The sequence below is a fragment of the Oncorhynchus nerka genome, linkage group LG21, assembly GCF_034236695.1.
Source record: "Oncorhynchus nerka isolate Pitt River linkage group LG21, Oner_Uvic_2.0, whole genome shotgun sequence".
In the NCBI taxonomy this organism is placed as follows: domain Eukaryota; kingdom Metazoa; phylum Chordata; class Actinopteri; order Salmoniformes; family Salmonidae; genus Oncorhynchus; species Oncorhynchus nerka.
The window spans coordinates 22,150,547-22,167,508 of NC_088416.1; the positions used below are offsets into that span (position 1 = coordinate 22,150,547).

General features: G+C 43.2%; 1 protein-coding gene across 2 annotated transcripts; it reads right to left on the reverse strand.

Annotated features, from left to right (window-relative positions):
* Nucleotides 1-343: 343 nt before the first annotated feature.
* LOC115104085 (glycylpeptide N-tetradecanoyltransferase 1-like) lies at nt 344-16,734 on the reverse strand. Of its 2 annotated transcripts, none has more exons than XM_029625281.2 (12): nt 16,601-16,734; nt 10,622-10,730; nt 10,221-10,365; nt 4,644-4,762; nt 4,368-4,459; nt 4,046-4,162; nt 3,690-3,860; nt 3,459-3,567; nt 3,131-3,301; nt 2,690-2,857; nt 1,871-2,008; nt 344-1,567 (listed from the first exon to the last, which is right to left on the reverse strand). In XM_029625281.2, exons 1-12 carry the CDS (start codon nt 16,708-16,710, stop codon nt 1,547-1,549), a joined length of 1,470 nt encoding a protein of 489 aa, XP_029481141.1. In that variant the 5' UTR covers nt 16,711-16,734; the 3' UTR covers nt 344-1,546. The 2 variants fall into 2 exon arrangements, with proteins under 2 accessions (XP_029481141.1, XP_029481139.1); XM_029625279.2 differs by having other exon boundaries at nt 10,616-10,730.
* Nucleotides 16,735-16,962: the final 228 nt, after the last annotated feature.

Below are 16,962 nucleotides of genomic sequence, written 5' to 3' on the forward strand. Positions count from 1 at the left end.
AAAGATGATTGTAGTCTGCAACCATTTGAGCCAACTCAAAAACATCTCTTAAATTTAGTAAAGGGAGATGTTTAAACCCACTTCCCACTTTATGTTAAATTCCTTTGAATGTTATAACCTTTATGTCTGCACTAAAATAACAAACTCAAACGGTTCATGGGAAATTATTTACAGAACAAATACAAGTATAACAAGAATCCAAATTAATTGTTTTGACTGATTTTGGAGTCACACCTCTTAAGGACCCCACAAAGGGGTGATGGGTAAGGCAGAAGTAACCCAGTGAATATCCTCATGATAAACTAAAGGATAGAAATCACCTGAGAGCAACCATTACAAAACCTCACAGCAACTTCTATATTTTATTTTGCACAAAAAATCCCCCGCATCTTCACATTTGTTTTCCTGCATCATAAAACCACGAGACCCGTTTTTCATTTCGGTTTGCATCCCATCCAACACTCTACATAAAAACAAAAAGTTTACTTGGGGTGTTACCCAGCCCCCTCCCTGGCCCAGGTCCCCAAAATCCTTGACAGTTTTGATTCTCAATTACAGAGGTGTTATACCCACAAACAGTATCCAGTCCCTTCCGTGCCCCCTCTCAGCAGCCCCCACCCAACCATTCCTCTACTCCAGATATCTGCTCTCCCAGGCCGCAACGAGAAAAAGAAAAAAAAAGTCCAAACTACTCCAAATTGTTAAGTTCTTGTTGACAGCTATTCCATTTAACGGTCATCGTTGTATTTTCTTCTGAACAGGGCTTTTCTGAATGAGTCACAGCAGTTAGTACAGATGGGACCAAAAAATATATTAATAAAAAAATAAAAAATAAAAATATGAAGGACAAAACCCCTCAGCCAGCTGTGTACAGAGTCAACTCTAGAACGCATACAGTGAAGAAAATTGAGGGGTTGATAGTAAATCTGCAGGTTCAAGCCTCAATAGCGAGAGAAGAAAAAAACTGACAGAAGCCCTTGTCTTGTGTCCACTTTGGATATTAATTACCTTATTTTTTGTTTGTTTAGTTGTTCTTCCTTTTGAAATGTTTTTGATTTTTAGAGAGAGAAATCTAAACACTTTACTTTGGGGATGATGAGATGCGTTTCGAAAAAGCTCATCGCACACATGAAGGAAAAGAAAATGTTAGCATCGAGTGAGTATGTGTTAGTATAATTTTCCTGTCATGTTTGTCTTACTGTAGATGTATGTTGTGTAGTTACGCATGTGTGTGTTATATAGCGAATTGTGCAGTGTGTGTATAAGATATCTGGTACAATCATGACAGACTTCAGTTGGGATGGTAACTAAAATGGCTTAAGGTCCATGTGACGGGAGGGAGAGAGAGCGTGGAGTGTGGAGAAGGACCAACTCCCCCGACTCCCTGCCTGGCAGCGGTAGTGCAGGTCAAAGTTCAAAGGTCAAGAAATAAAAATGGGCGGTGGGTTCTCTTTCCAGGAAGTCCATCGGTCCATCTGTCAGGTGGTCAGTGCGGTCTCCTGGCCTAACTGTGACGCCCAGGGGAGGGGGGGGGTGAAGAGGGATGTCACTGTAGTACTAAGCCAACCTGTGAACCATAGAAAAAGGAAGCTTATGATAGTCTCACCAGAAGTTAAAATGAGAACCCACATGATGACATCTGTGAGGCCTGTATACTTCTCTGCCTGCGATAGCAAGATAATTCCCTCCTTCATAACACTCATTTTGTACCAGAAAAAACAACTACAACTACAGCCTAGGTATCACAAAACACGGGTTCAGTATCATCGTATTACCATGAATAATTTATATCAATGTGAAAGAGAGTCATCACTCCAGGAACTGACTGAACTATCAGTAAATATGAACTATGGGCAGCATCATGACGCACCTTCTCTGATCCCATGCTAGGACACTTCCAATTGTACAGATAATACTGTAGATTCCCGTCTCCGATGCCAAACTTGAGCTTCTCCAGGAAAGTCTTATTCTCCATCAGGTCCAGTGCATTGAAAACGTCAAACCCTTTCTGGATATTGACAATAGATATGGATGAGCGAGGGGGATATGGAGAGAGATGGGGGAAAGGGATTGAGTTAAAGATGAAATATTCACTGAGTATACAAAACACTTGCTCTTTCTATGACAGAATGACCAGATGAATGCTATGATCCCTTATTGGATGTCCCTTGTTAAATCCACTTCAAATCGGTGTAGATGAAGGGGAGGAGACAGAGGATTTAAAGTTGAGACAACTAAGATATGGATTGTGTATGTGTGCCATTCAGAGGGTGAATGAGCAAGACAAAATATTTAAGTGCCTTTGAACGGGGTATGGTAGTAGGTAACATGCGCACCAGTTTGTGTCAAGAACTGCAATACAGCTGCATTTTTCACGCTCAACAGTTTCCCGTGTGTATCGAGCATGGTCCACCACCCAAATGACTTCCAACCAACTTGACACAACAGTGGGAAGTATTGGAGTCAACATGGGCCAGCATCCCTGTGGAACACATTCGACACCTTGTAGAGTCGATGGCCCGACAAATTGAGGCTGTTCTGAGAGCAAAAAAAGTGGGGGTGCAACTCAATATTAGGAAAGTGTTCCTAATGTTTGGTTTACTCAGTGTAAACAGTCCACATTTGACCTGGTACCTAAATCCAACTCCCATTTGACCTCCAGCCGCCTGAACCAAGAGAACCAACTCACCGATTTGGCCAGAATGAGTGCGTCAGACATCAGGTCCAGCAGGGTGGTGGTGGTGTGCACGTTGTAGAAGGAGTAGGCTGCCTTGAGGCTGCGGTGCACTGGATGGTTCATGATAGTAGAAGGGAGTGTGTAGAAGCTCAGGAAGTCTGTCACCTTGCCCCCAGAGGTCTGCCACAGGGAGGGAAGACACATCCTCCAACTTTACATTCACTCCCATTTTAGGTGTGTGTGAAATGCATTTCCAGAGCTCTGAAGGTGACATAACGTGAACAATGTTGTCTAGAGGTAGAAGAGAGTACAAAGTGTACCTGGATAGGTGTCCATATATGGTCATGTGTAACGGTCTACTAAGTGTATACCATTTACTAGGTGTGTAAGGGTGTTGCAATGTGTAATGTTATGGGTGTCTACGGTAGTGTACATTTTAACAGTGGTACTGACCACAACCAGGTAGGTGTCGATGATGTTCTCCTGGGGCAGCAGCCAGTGCTCCACCTCTTCGGGGCTCATGACCGGGGCCAGGTGGAACTGGCTCAGGTACTCCAGGAGCAGGCGATGCACCGCCGGAACATCCTTCCTGGTCATTGGCCGCAAGCCAGACGTTTTTGGTGCCTGGAGAGAAGGAGACGGAAGGTCACGGTAACCCCTTTCAATGGAGAGTTTCACGTCAACACAATAGACCATTCAGATAGAGGCATCGGGTGACGGCTGGGCGGTCGGGTGTTGTGCAGAGGATAGCCTCTAGATGGCGCTTTGCTCACTGACTCACCTCATTCAGACGGTACAGCTTCATGGTGCGTTGCATAGTCATGTTCCGGCTCAGGTGAGAGAACTTCACCTCGATCAGCTTGCGTGGGTTCAGGGAGCGATGCCAGTACCTATACAGACGATAACATTTTTCGGTTACTTTGTTTTTGTGTTTACGAGCATATGAATTTGGTTGGATGGGCATCTGTCTGGTGTGCATGTAGTGTGGTTGGTGTGTCTCTCAGTGACCCACCTGCAGGTGCCCACGGGTTTGGGCAGTACCACACCAGCAGTGTAGACAGCCTGGAAGATACCCTTCAGGTTGACCCGTCTGGTGATCTCTCGGATCAGGACTGGCGCTACCCGCTTGGAGCGCAGCTTCTTGTGGACGCACAGGAAGTTGATCTCCACCATCTTCTTATCTCTAAATGACAAAAGCAGTCTAAAGTGAGTAAGGCCTCTTAATGTCCAACTTCTTACAGCAAATTAACACAGGAAATGATAATCAAGAAGAAAATATTACATTCCTATTGTTAGCTATATTAAAATACTACAGAGTTTGGGAGTAATAAAAGTGTGTGAACAAGAGCATGATGCATATTCACTGACTGGTCATAGATGCGAATGTTGGCAGGGATGGCACTGATGAAGCCCACCAGCTTCTGGTTGGAGTTCACCCTCACCCCACAATGCCACTGGGGCAGCCAGCCTGGGGGACGCAGAGCCCTGAGGGAGAGAGACGTTACAATTACAGGTCAGCTCCCAACTACGATAGAAAACACGAGGGCCAAGTTTCGCTGGTCAGAAAACAACTCCTGCCTTTAAAAGATAACACATCTAACATGAGAGAGAGATCTATTGAAAGAGATGTGTTACATAAATGAGACACGCTGAGTAACAAAGGTGACGTAGCTAAGTAATAAAGAGTTACCAGAGCAGGAACTCTGGGGAGTAGTCGAAGCGGAACATGTTGTCATCATCCTCCACGTAGTTCTCATTGAGCAGAGTGTACAGCTCCTTCAGCTGAGAGGAGGAAGAGGAAGAGACTGAGCCACGACTGGAAGGTCTAGGGTTAAATTAAGTAGGGTAAAGTGGGGTCATCTGATGGAATAACCACAACCAAAAGTGAAGTATTTTGATTGCTATCGCTCTATTGTTTTTGGGACACTCAGTCTGGGATGGAGGGGTTGCAGAGGAGCCTCCTCACCACAGCGGCGTCGCCCAGGTCCAAGGCGTCCCACGTGAAGCCTGGAGGAAGGCTGTAGGGCTCCTCCCGGATGTTGTCTTTGTCAGGCTCGATGGAACCATGCGATGTCACCATCTCCCCTAAGGTAAACAACAAAACGCAATGTAAGAGGATATTAGCAATCTGCATATTCAACACAAATATACAAAGCATTATATATTTTATTTAACTAGACAAGTCAGTTAAGAACAAAGTTTTATTTTACAATGGCAACCTACCCCGGCCAAACCCTCCCCTAATCCGGACGACGCTGGCCAATTGTGTGCAGCCCTGTGACTACAGATGACGGTCAGTTGTGACACAGCCCGGGATCGAACCAGGGTCTGTAGTGATGCCTCTAGTACTGAGATGCAGTGCCTTGGAGCGCAGCGCCACTTGGGAGCCATCATAGTAGGTTTAATCCAAAAACAAAGAGGCTATTCACATCAAATCTCCTCAAATCACTACTAATTTTGAGAAGGAAAAAAAATCATATGCCTATTTTAACAATTCATTTATGTGACATTGCTACACAGAGCGAGTAATTATTTAAGAAACAAATCTTAGGTGAATTTTAACAATGAAAAGCCTGTCTAAATGTAATTAATACACACTGAACATAAATATAAACAAAACATGCAAAGTGTTGGTCCCATGTTTCACGAGCTGAAATAAAAGATCCCAGAAACCTTTCATATGCACAAAAAGCTTCTCGCTCTCTCAAATGTGCAAATGCTCTTTCAAATGTGCAGAAATGTGTTTACATCCTCGTTATTGAGCATTTCTCTTTTGCCAAGATAATCCATCCACCTGACAGGTGTGGCATATCAATAAACTGATAATCAGCATGATCATTACACAGGTGCACCTTGTGCTGGGGACAATAAAAGGCCACAAATGTCTCAAGTCGAGGGAGTGTGCAATTGGCATGTAGGAATGTCCACCAGAGTGGGTGCCAGAATAATCCATTTTAATTTCTATATCATAAGTAAAACGCAATGGTAGAAACCGATGCTATAGTTTAAAAAATTTGGCTGTTCATTCAATCGGCCTCACAACCGCAGACCACGTGTAACCACGTCAGCCTAGGACATCCACATCTGGCCTCTTCACCTGCAGAATCAACCCGAGACCCCCACCCAGACAGCTGATGAAACTGTGGGTTTGAACAAATAATTTCTGCAAACTGTCAAACAGTCTCAGGGAGCTCATCTGCGTGTTCGTCCTCCTCACCAGTGTCTTCACCTGACTACAGTTCGGCATCGTAACCGACTTCAGTGGGGAAATGCTCAACTTCGATGGCCACTGGCAAGCTGGAGAAGGGTGCTCTTCACGGATGAATCCCGGTTTCAACTGAACCAAGCAGATGAGGTGTATGGCGTCATGTCGGCGAGCGATTTGCGGATGTCAACATTGTGAACAGTGCCCCATGGTGGCAGTGGGATTATGGTATGAGCAGGCATAACGCTATAGACAATGAACAATTACATTTTAGTGATGGCAATTTGAATGCACAGAGATACCGTGACCCTGAGGCCCATTGTCATGCCATTCAGCCACCATCACATATCATGTTGCAACATGATAATGCACAGCCCATGTTGCAAGGATTTGTACACAATTCCTGGAAGCTGAAAAATGTCCCAATTCTTCCATGGCCTGCATACTCACCAGACATGTCACCCATTAAGCATGTTTGGGATGCTCTGGATCAACGTGTACGACAGTGTATTCCAGTTCCCGCCAAAATTCATCAACTTCGCAAAGCCATTGAAGAGGAGCGGGACACCATTCCACAGGCCAATCAACAGCCTGATCTCTATGCGAAGGAGATGTGGCACGGTACATGAGGCAAATTGTGGTCACACCAGATACTGACTGGTTCTGGTCCACACCCCAACTTAAAAAAAAAAGGTATTTGTGACCAACAGAGGCATATCTATATTCCCAGTCATGCGAAATCCGTAGATTAGGGCCTAATACATTTATTTCAATTGACTGATTTCCTTATATGAACTGTAACTCTGTAAACATTTAGAAATTGTTGCATGTTGCATATATATACTTTTTTCAGTGTATGTAACATTGCTACACAAGGATACACCATGACATTTTAAATTCTTAATTCAATAAAAACAACCTTTTCAATGTCTTTTTTTATGGACGTGCGACCCATAAAATGACAACGTAGCCAACACGGGTTTCACACTTCTGTTATTGTCAGCCAATCAATGTGGCACTAGCTTCATGTGTAGCAAGCAACATGGAAGATTAGAGACTAATGCGAAATGGAATTCAAATTACAAAAATAAGTTAGCTAAATGAGAAGGCAACACCGAGCAATCATCAGGTAGGTTGTTGTTGTTGTTGTTTATTCTGAATAGAGTTGTTGTAAACAAGGACAGGAAGTGCAGCAAAACAGACTCAACTAGCTTAGGTACAACGCATTAGGAAAGTATTCAGCCCCCTTGACTTTTTCCACATTTTGTTACGTTACAGCTTTATTCTAAAATGGATGAAATGGTTTTGTTTTTTTCATTAATCTACACATAATACCCCATAATGACAAAGTGAAAACAGGTTGAGAAATGTAGATTTTTTTTTTTATCCATTAGTATTCAGACTCTTTGCTATGCGACTCGAAATTGAGCTCTGGTGCATCCTGTTTCCATTGGGCATCCTTGAGATGTTTCTACAACTTGATTGGAGTCCACCTGTGGTAAATTCAATTAATTGGACATGATTTGGAAAGGAACACACCTGCCTATATAAGGTCCCACAGTTGACAGTGCATTTAAGAAAAAACCCAAGCCATGAAGGAATTGTCCGTAGAGCTCCAAAACAGGATTGTGTCGAGGCACAGATCTGGGCAAGGGTACCAAAAACTGCCTGCAGCAGTGTAGGTCCCCAAGAGCACAGTGGTTAAATGCAAGAAATTTGGAACCACCAAGACTCTTCCTAGAGCTGGCCGCCCGGCCAAACTGAGCAATCGGTGGAGAAGGGCCTTGGTCATGGAGGTGACGTGACCAAGAACCCGATGGTTCTTGGTCACGGACAGAGCTACAGAGTTCCTCTGTGGAGATGGGAGAACCTTCCAGATGTACAACCATCTTTGCAGCACTCCACCAATCAGGCCTTTATGGTGGAGTGGCCAGACGGAAACCAAAGCCCATTTGGAGTTTGCTCTCAGACCATGAGAAATAACATTCTCTGGTCTGATGAAACCAAGTTTGAATTCTTTGGCCTGAATGCCAAGTCTGGAGGAAACCTGGCACCATCTCTACGGTGAAGCATGGTGGTAGCAGCATCATGCTGTGGGAATGTTTTTCAGCTGCAGAGACTGGGAGACTAGTCAGGTTTGAGGGAAAGATGAACGGAGAAAAGTTCAAAGAGATCCTTGATGAAAAACTGCTCCAGAGCGCTCAGGACCTGACTGATGCGAAGGTCCATCTTCCCAAAGGACAACACAGGAGTGGCTTCGGGACAAGTCTCTGAATGTCCTTGAGTGGCCCAGCCAGAGCCCGGACTTGAACCCGATCTAACATTTCTGGAGAGACCTGAAAATAGCTGTGCCGCGACGCTCCCCACTAAACCTGGCAGAGCTTGGGAGGATCTGCAGAGAAGAATGGGATTAACTCCCCAAATACACGTGTGCCAAGATTGTAGTGTCATACCCAAGAAACTTTGAGGCTGTAATCGCTGCGAAAGGTGCTTCAACAAAGTACTATGTAAAGGGTCTGAATACTTATGTAAATGTGATTTCAATTTCTAAAAACCTGGTTTTGCTTCATCGTTATGATGAGGGAAAAAAGCGTTTAATACATTTTAGAATAAGGCTGGAACATAAAATCTGAAAAAAGCCAAGAGGTCTGAATACTTTCCGAATGCACTGCAGCTAGCTAAGAGTTAGCTGGCTGACATAGCTAGCCTCTTCACATCGAATTAATGCAGTCAAGGCCGGCACTACCAGATGGGAAGATAGATGCCATAGGTTATCTACAAGTTTGTGTAACTAGGGCAAGTGTGTATGGGTACTGTCTCTCTCCTGTGTCAAACACGCCGACCCCTGACTATCCGCCGCACTGCTGCATGCAAGAGGAGCGGCACCTCTCTCCCAAGTCGTGCAGGCTGCGAAGCAAGCCAGGTCCCAACTTCAAACATATATATATATATATATTAATATACATTATTTTGCCTATCTGGAAAAATGTCATGATATTACTCGAATAGTGAAATTCCTTCAAATGCTCATCCATAGTGACTAGGGATTCATCTTTTCCTGAAAATCTACCAAGTTTCAACATCGGGAATAATTCAAATTCATCCTGACTCCCGAACTTGTGACACGGTCTGTCAAAAACAATCAACATATTCGGGTAAATAATGAAAAAAAAAAGTGAGATGCCCATTTAAAGCATTTAAATCCAAGATATGGTCACTCAGGGTTCTCCCAAAATAAGACTGTCGCTGCGCCACCATGTAAAGATTTCAAGAGCGCACCCGGGGACGCGCACAGAGCGCACCCCGGGGACGCGCACAGAGCGCACCCCGGGGACGCGCACAGAGCGCACCCCGGGGACGCGCACAGAGCGCACCCCGGGGACGCGCACAGAGCGCACGGAGATAAAGAAAGGACATTGTTTAAAATATAAAGGTATCTTATCAGGGACCAACTCTGTTTAAAAAAATATCCATATCTGCTCTCATACCGTTTGCTGATCATGCGGGACAGGAGTCAGGATTTTGGGTTTCAGTGCGATTGGGATGATAGGACAATAGTCTCTGCTCTATAAGGGTACTATGTGAGTCAATAGATAAATAATAAACTTGATTTAGGCAACATTACTGCAAGCTAAATGTTTCTGATCAGTGATAAATCAGCAAACTAATAAATGAGCTACCACTTCCACTTGTCCAGCCAGAGATCAAATATACATAGATACAGTGAAACAAAAGCACAGGCTTTTGGTAGGGAGTAGAACAGGCTACTAAGCGAGTGAAGAGCAAAATCCACGTGTACAACTACGGTGTGTTTTCCTCTCTCTGCTCTTTTTCTAAGGCCCAATGGCTGTTTCCTCGTCTCTTCACTCCACTTCCGCCCGCCTCTGCATTGTTCTCAACACCAGTTTAAATCAATATAGGCTACTGTTTTCTAGAAATCTGGCATTTTTTCGGGTTCATTTCATTTCTGTGACGTCGGACCAGGGCTCGGGTTTTCAGCTCGCCGAGCTTGGGTCGGACCAGGATCTAATTTTTAGTTCTGATGAAAAGTCTAAACTGCATTCGAGTCAGGCAGTATATATTATGCACGAGTTATGCATTTATGGTGACTTTGTGTGAAGTATATACGCTAGGTTCAAGGCTTCCATGAGACAACCTGTTTGGATGATGAGCAGATTGGCAAAAATAAAATAGCACGTGTATTTTGTGGAATTGCATTAGTGCGACTTTGGGGGGAAATGTTGTACAGTCCCGGGATCCCGGTTACCCGTGTTAATCCCTACTAGTCACTACAGTGAGGTTCTGGAGACATTTCGGTACCCCTGCAAAATGTCATACCTAGCTTGGGGACGGGCTGTGTGTCCCAGAACTGGTAGCTGCGTCGGCTTGCCTCCTCCATGGTTTTGGCAGGGCCCTGGCCCACAGAGAACAGTTCAATGGCCTTTTGGATCTCCTGCAGCTTATCAGCAGGCAGCGAGTTCACCTGTGTAGAGAGAGAAAGAGAGTAATGTAGGGTTGAAAAGGAAACAAATTGCCAAATGTAAAACGATCTTCACAGACAATCAAAAAACACACCAACTAATCTCCATTCAGTTTTGTAGAGGCCGTTTTCAAAAGTTACAGAACAATAAGTCAATGTCGGTCTTTCTAGAACTCCTCTCTCAAAGGAACACAAACAAAGCAAAAACATTTGCCCCAACACTCACTCATGTGGCCTACACACATGTACATACATCTACCTTGCCTAGCGGATCCTCCTCTGCAGGTTCTTTATTTGCCCCAGACTTCTTCTTCTTCTTTTTGTTTTTCTTCTTCTTGGCACCGCTGTCATCTCCCTGGCCCTTGTCACTACCATAGGACAAAAAAACTCAAATGTAACGAAGACTTTCCATAGGCCAGCTGCTTCAGTTCTCTTCATTACCAACCTAGAATACCCAGTATCTTATAAGAGATGTTGGAAACAAGCATGTGGTGACCTTTTGTCCCAAATACAGATAACTTACAGTTTATCCCTAAGCTAGTTTAAAGTGGTTGGAGTTATTCCTCCATCCCCTGACCAAGGACTCTAGAAGAGCCCCCACCCCGATGCCCATTTCCTGTGCAGGACAGGGAGACAGCAGTATACTTAAAAGAACAGGGGATGATCCCATTAGCGTCCAAGAGGGGAATGAGGCTAGGGACTGGCCTGTATTTGTAACACCAGGACAGATGGTAAAATCACATGACCCCCGGGGGGAGTGAGTGTGGCTATGCGTGTCTGTGTGTGTATGAACGCGTGTGTATGAGGGATGTTAAGGGGACACTGACAGGAACAATAGACGACCAAGCATTCAATGGCTTATTCAACAGGCTTCTATTCCAGCAGTCGAGCCTAACTACCATCCAGAACCATTCAACCTTTCATTTAGCGAACTAATGTTAGCTATCAAATATTCATGTTAACTTATTTGACTACCTAGCAGGGTTCCAGATGCTCGCATACACGCTGACATCAAGCCACACAAGGGCTGTAATCCATACCCAGTTTAAATAGGTTGTTGATTGTTGGCAGAACCAATAGCTTCAATGCAACCAAGAGAGTTTTGAGCATGGTTGCCTCCCAGCTAAACAAATAGCTACATGTCACTATATGGTTAGGTCAACCCCTCAATTTACAGAAGGAATCTTAAGAGCAGTTACTTACATTTTAGTCTGGCAAAATAACGCTCAAGTCGGCGCTCTAGAAAGATGCCTGTGTTTCCGACTTGGAATTCCAAGATGGATGACTGTTCAAAATATTTTTCCCCAGTCGGAGCTCGTTTCCAAATGTCATACCCCCCAAGTTCCCAGTTGTCTTGAATGCACTGAAGTCTGAGATTTCCGGCATCAAATGTATCTCTCATGTCAGACAGTTGTCACCTAGCTTAACTTGGTCATTCCAAATATGCGGTGCTTTTTGGACCTCATAACTTTTGGGGGAAAAAATATATTTTTTTCTGTGCATTCTATCAGAAAAATATTTTTGTCAAACTCAGGCACTTATTTGTTGGGGTGCATTTTCCAACTAACAGGGTGGAACCTAACTGGGTGGAAATTTGGAACACAAATTAGCCATAGCTCTCTGAGTGAGCAAGATTGAGCTAGTATAATGGTGAACACTTGAACAGGATATTAACTTCTCTATCAAACGTATGAAGTGGTTAATTTTCTCTATAACTTACGCCATACCCAAACCGGACGCACACAAATGTATTTTGTCCCCCCACACCAAACGCGATCACGACACGCAGGTTGAAATATCAAAAACTCTGAACCAGTTATATTAATCTAGGGACAGGTTGAAAAGCATAACACATTTATGGCAATTTAGCCAGCTAGCCTGCAGTTGCTAGCTAATGTGTCATATTTAGCTAGCTTGCTGTTGCTAGCTAATTTGTCATAGGATATGACTGTTGTTATTTTACCTGAAATGCCCAAGGTCCTCTACTCCGACAATTAATCCACAAATAAAACTGTCAACCAAATCATTTCTAGTCATCTCTCCTCCTTCCAGGCTTTATCTTCTTTGGACTTTATATGGCATCTTTAGATTGGCATCTAACTTTCATAAAAGGTGGATTACCACGACCGACCGACGTCAGTTCATCTTTCAATCACCCAAGTAGGTATAATCAATGAGGCGATGGCACGTGGGTATCTGCTTCTTTAAACCAATGAGGAGATGGGAGAGGCAGGACCTGCACCGCGTTCAGCGTCACAAATAGAACCAACTTATATTTTAGCGCCTGGCAACGCAGACGCTGGTTGGCGCACGCGAGCAGTGTGGGTGCAATGATTGAAAAACATGTATGTGTATATTTATTTTGCAATGCGAGCAGTGTGGTCAGCATGTGTGGTCATCTGAGACACTAAAAGATCGGAAAGCTGCCACGGTCATCCCCCTCTTCAAAAGGGGGAGAGACTAGACCCAAACTGTTAGACCTATATCCATCCTGCCCTGCCTTTCTAAGTCTTGGAAAGCCAAGTTAACAAACAGATCACCGACCATTTCCAAACCCACCGTACCTTCTCCACTATGCAATCTGGTTTTCCGAGCTGGTCATAGGTGCACCTCAGCCACGTTCAAGGTCCTAAACGATATCATAACCGCCATTGATAAAAGACAGTACTGTGCAGCAGTCTTCATCGACCGGGCCAAGGCTTTCGACTGTCAATCACCGCATTCTTATCTGCAGACTCAATAGCCTTGGTTTCTCAAATGACTACCTCACCTGGTTCCCCAACTACTTCTCAGACAGAGTTCAGTGTGTCAAATCAGAGGGCCTGTATTCCGGACCTCTGGCAGTCTCTATGGGGTGCCACAGGGTTCAATTCTCGGGACGACTACTCTTTTCTCTGTATACAGTTGAAGTTGGAAGTTTACATACACCTTAGCCAAATACATTTAAACTCAGTTTTTCACAATTCCTGACATTTAATCCTAGTGAAAATTCCCCGTTTTAGGTCAGTTAGGATCACCACTTTATTTTAAGAATGTGAAATGTCAAAATAATAGAGAACTATTTAGTTCAGCTTTAATTTTTTATCACATTCCCAGTGGGTCAGAAGTTTACATACACAATTAGAATTTGGTAGCATTGCCTTTAAATGGTTTAACTTGGGTCAAACGTTTCGAGTAGCCTTCCACAAGCTTCCCACAATAAGTTGGGTATTCACCCATTTGGCCCATTCCTCCTGACAGAGCTGGTGTAACTGAGTCAGGTTTGTAGGCCTCCTTGCTCGCACAGGCTTTTTCAGTTCTACCCACACATTTTCTATACGATTGAGGACAGGGCTTTGTGATGGCCACTCCAATACCTTGACTTTGTTGTCCTTAAGCCATTATGCCACAACTTTGTAAGTATGCTTGGGGTCATTGTCCATTTTCTGAGGTCTTGGCTGATTTCTTTTGATTTTCCCATGATGTCAAGGAAAGAGGCACCGAGTTTGACGGTAGGCCTTGAAATACATTCACAGGTACACCTCCAATTGACTCAATTTATGTCAATTAGCCTATCAGAAGCTTCTAAAGCCATGACCACATTTTCTGGAATATTCCAAGCTGTTTAAAGGCACAGTCAACTTAGTGTATGTAAACTTCTGACCCACTGGAATTGTGATACAGTGAATTATAGGTGAAATAATCTGTCTGTAAACAATTGTTGGAAAAATTACTTGTGTCATGCACACAGTATATGTCCTAACTGACTTGCCAAAACTATAGTCTGTTAACAAGACATTTGTGGAGTGGTTTAAAACTAGTTTTAATGACTCCAACCTAAGTGTATGTAAACTTCCGACTTCAACTGTATATCAATGATATTGCTCTGGCTGCTGGTGATTCTCTGATCCAACTCTACGCAGACGACACCATTCTGTATACGTCTGGCCCTCTTTTGGACACTGTTAAAAAAAACTCCAAACGAGTTTCAATGCCAAACACTCTTTCCGTGGCCTCCAACTGCTCCTAAATGCTAGTAAAACTAAATACATGCTTATCAACAGATTGCTGCCCACACCCACCCGCCCGACTAGCATCACAACTCTGAATGGTTCTGAGTTAGAATATGTGGACAACAATAAATACCTAGGTGTCTGGTTAGACTGTAAACTCTCCTTCCAGACTCACATTAAGCATCTCCAATCCAAAATTAAATCTGGAATTGGCCTCCTATTTCGCAACAAAGGATCCTTCACTCATGCTGACAAACATACCCTTGTAAAACTGACTATCCAACCGATCCTTGACTTCGGCGATGTCATTTACAAAATATCCTCCAACACTCTACTCAGCAAATTGGATGTAGTCTATCACAGTACCATTCGTTTTCTCACCAAAGCCCCATATACTACCCACCACTGCGACCTGTATGCTCTCGTTGGCTGGCCCTCGCTACATATTCGTCGCCAAACCCACTGGCTCCAGGTCATCTATAAGTCTTTGCTAGGTAAAGCCCCGCCTTATCTCGGTCACCATAGCAACACCTACCCGTAGCACGGGCTCCAGCAGGTATATTTCACTGGTCATCCCCAAAGCCAACACCTCCTTTGGCTGCCTTTCCTTACAGTTCTCTGCTGCCAATGACTGGAACGAATTGCAAAAATCACTTTAGCTGGAGACATATCTCTCACTAACTTTAAGCATCAGCTGTCAGAGCAGCTTACCGATCACTGCACCTGTACACAGCCCATCTGTAAATAGCCCACCCAACTACCTCATCCCCATATTGTTATTGACTTTTTTTGCATCCCAGTATCTCTACTTGCACATCATCATCTGCACATCTATCACTCTAAACTGTAATAATTTCGCCACTATAGCCCATTTATTGCCTTACCACCCTAATCTTACTACATTTGCACACACTGTACATAGATTTTTCTATTGTGTTATTGACTGTACGTTTGTTTATCCCATGTGTAACTGTTGTTGTTTTTGTCGCACTGCTTTACTTTATCTTGACCAGGTCGCAGTTGAAATTAGAACTTGTTCTCAACTGGCCTACCTGGTTAAATAAAGGTTAAATAAAATATATATATTTTAAATGTAACAGGGTGTAAATGTATGAGTGGGAAATACAGACTAACAACATGAAACATGGAAAAATAGATACAAATGTGTTTATATTGTTGTACCTTTGCACCACAGTTTTCCCACCAAAGAAATGATGCAACTTCCTGAATGTGATGTCATTTTAGACAGGGGTTGTTTTCTTTAAATGGAGAATTACAACAGACTAACAGGGTGGAAAGTGATATCAAGGACACAAAGAAAAATCTTAAATAAATACAATAACCATGAAAAAAAAAGGTTATTGACATGAGAATTTAACTAGGGCTATAAAATAATGAAGATTTAAAATATTATTATAAGGCTTATATTTGTCATGTACGTTGATGAATAATGTTCCAAATGAATAAAATTCCCTTTCAAATGCCATAGTTCTGTGTTAAGGTAAAGTACACCTGACCTTATATTGAAAGCTTTTTGGAATTCACATTTGACACTAAATAAGTGACGTTTCCTGGGGATAGAAAAGGCACCGCATGGTAGGAATGAGCCAACTATGCTAAAGCATTTAGCACCTATCATGCTGGTGTTACTGTGATGAAAAGACAAGACGATGGATCATTATGTACATGAATATATTTGTTATTTTTGACAGACAGCGTCAAAAGTTCGGGAGTCAGCTAACTAACAAGTAAACGTCGTAAAAAGGCATAGCTGGCTAGCTAGTTAGCTAACGTTATCAGTTTCGCATTTGACTTAAGACGTATTTAACATTTGGGCGCTGTTCTCTATTCGAAATCAAGTGTTCCAATTTAATATTGTACTACAATCTGATTTGTGTTGGTCTTCACCGCATAATTGTATGTAATTGATCATAATATGGTTCAATTTCTTGTACAGTGACCAATTGTAGTTAGCTAACGTCATGCCTCGCGATAAAAGCAAAAGGAGGAACAGCATGAAACCCTGCCCATAACAGGAAAATAACCAACTTAGATCAAATCAGAGCGAAAAGCAGGCAATAAGTAACGTTAAACCGTTATCACCAATCATCCAAAAGAAAGTGGGAGGGATTAGTTGAATTGGGTTTACTCAAGCCCAGCTGAGTTTAGCTTGCATCGTATCTTTAAAACGAGCGCAATAGCATGACACGTTTTCTATAGTGCTAAAAATAAGTGTGCACCCTTACCCATCATCAAAGTGATGCTCTTCATTTTCGCAATCACTGCAATGTCCATGGTCTTCTTCTACCGCCTCTTCTTTCTCCGGCTTCGGTGCTGTCTCATTCTCATCCGCCATCTTTAACCAGGAAGTGAAAAACCACCGCGTGCATTCAACGCCTCAAAACAACCTGCGATACTATTGGCCGACTGTTGTGGTGCATTCTGGTTCCTGTAGTTATTAATGTGACAGGTTGTGAAATTGAAATATTTTTTTATCAGCACTTTCGAAGCAGGCAAATGGATGCATAAGGCTACGTAATGAACATGTCCCTAAACAAGATTGAACCTCAGTTGTCTATTAAACAATGTCACGTAGTTGTAGACTCAC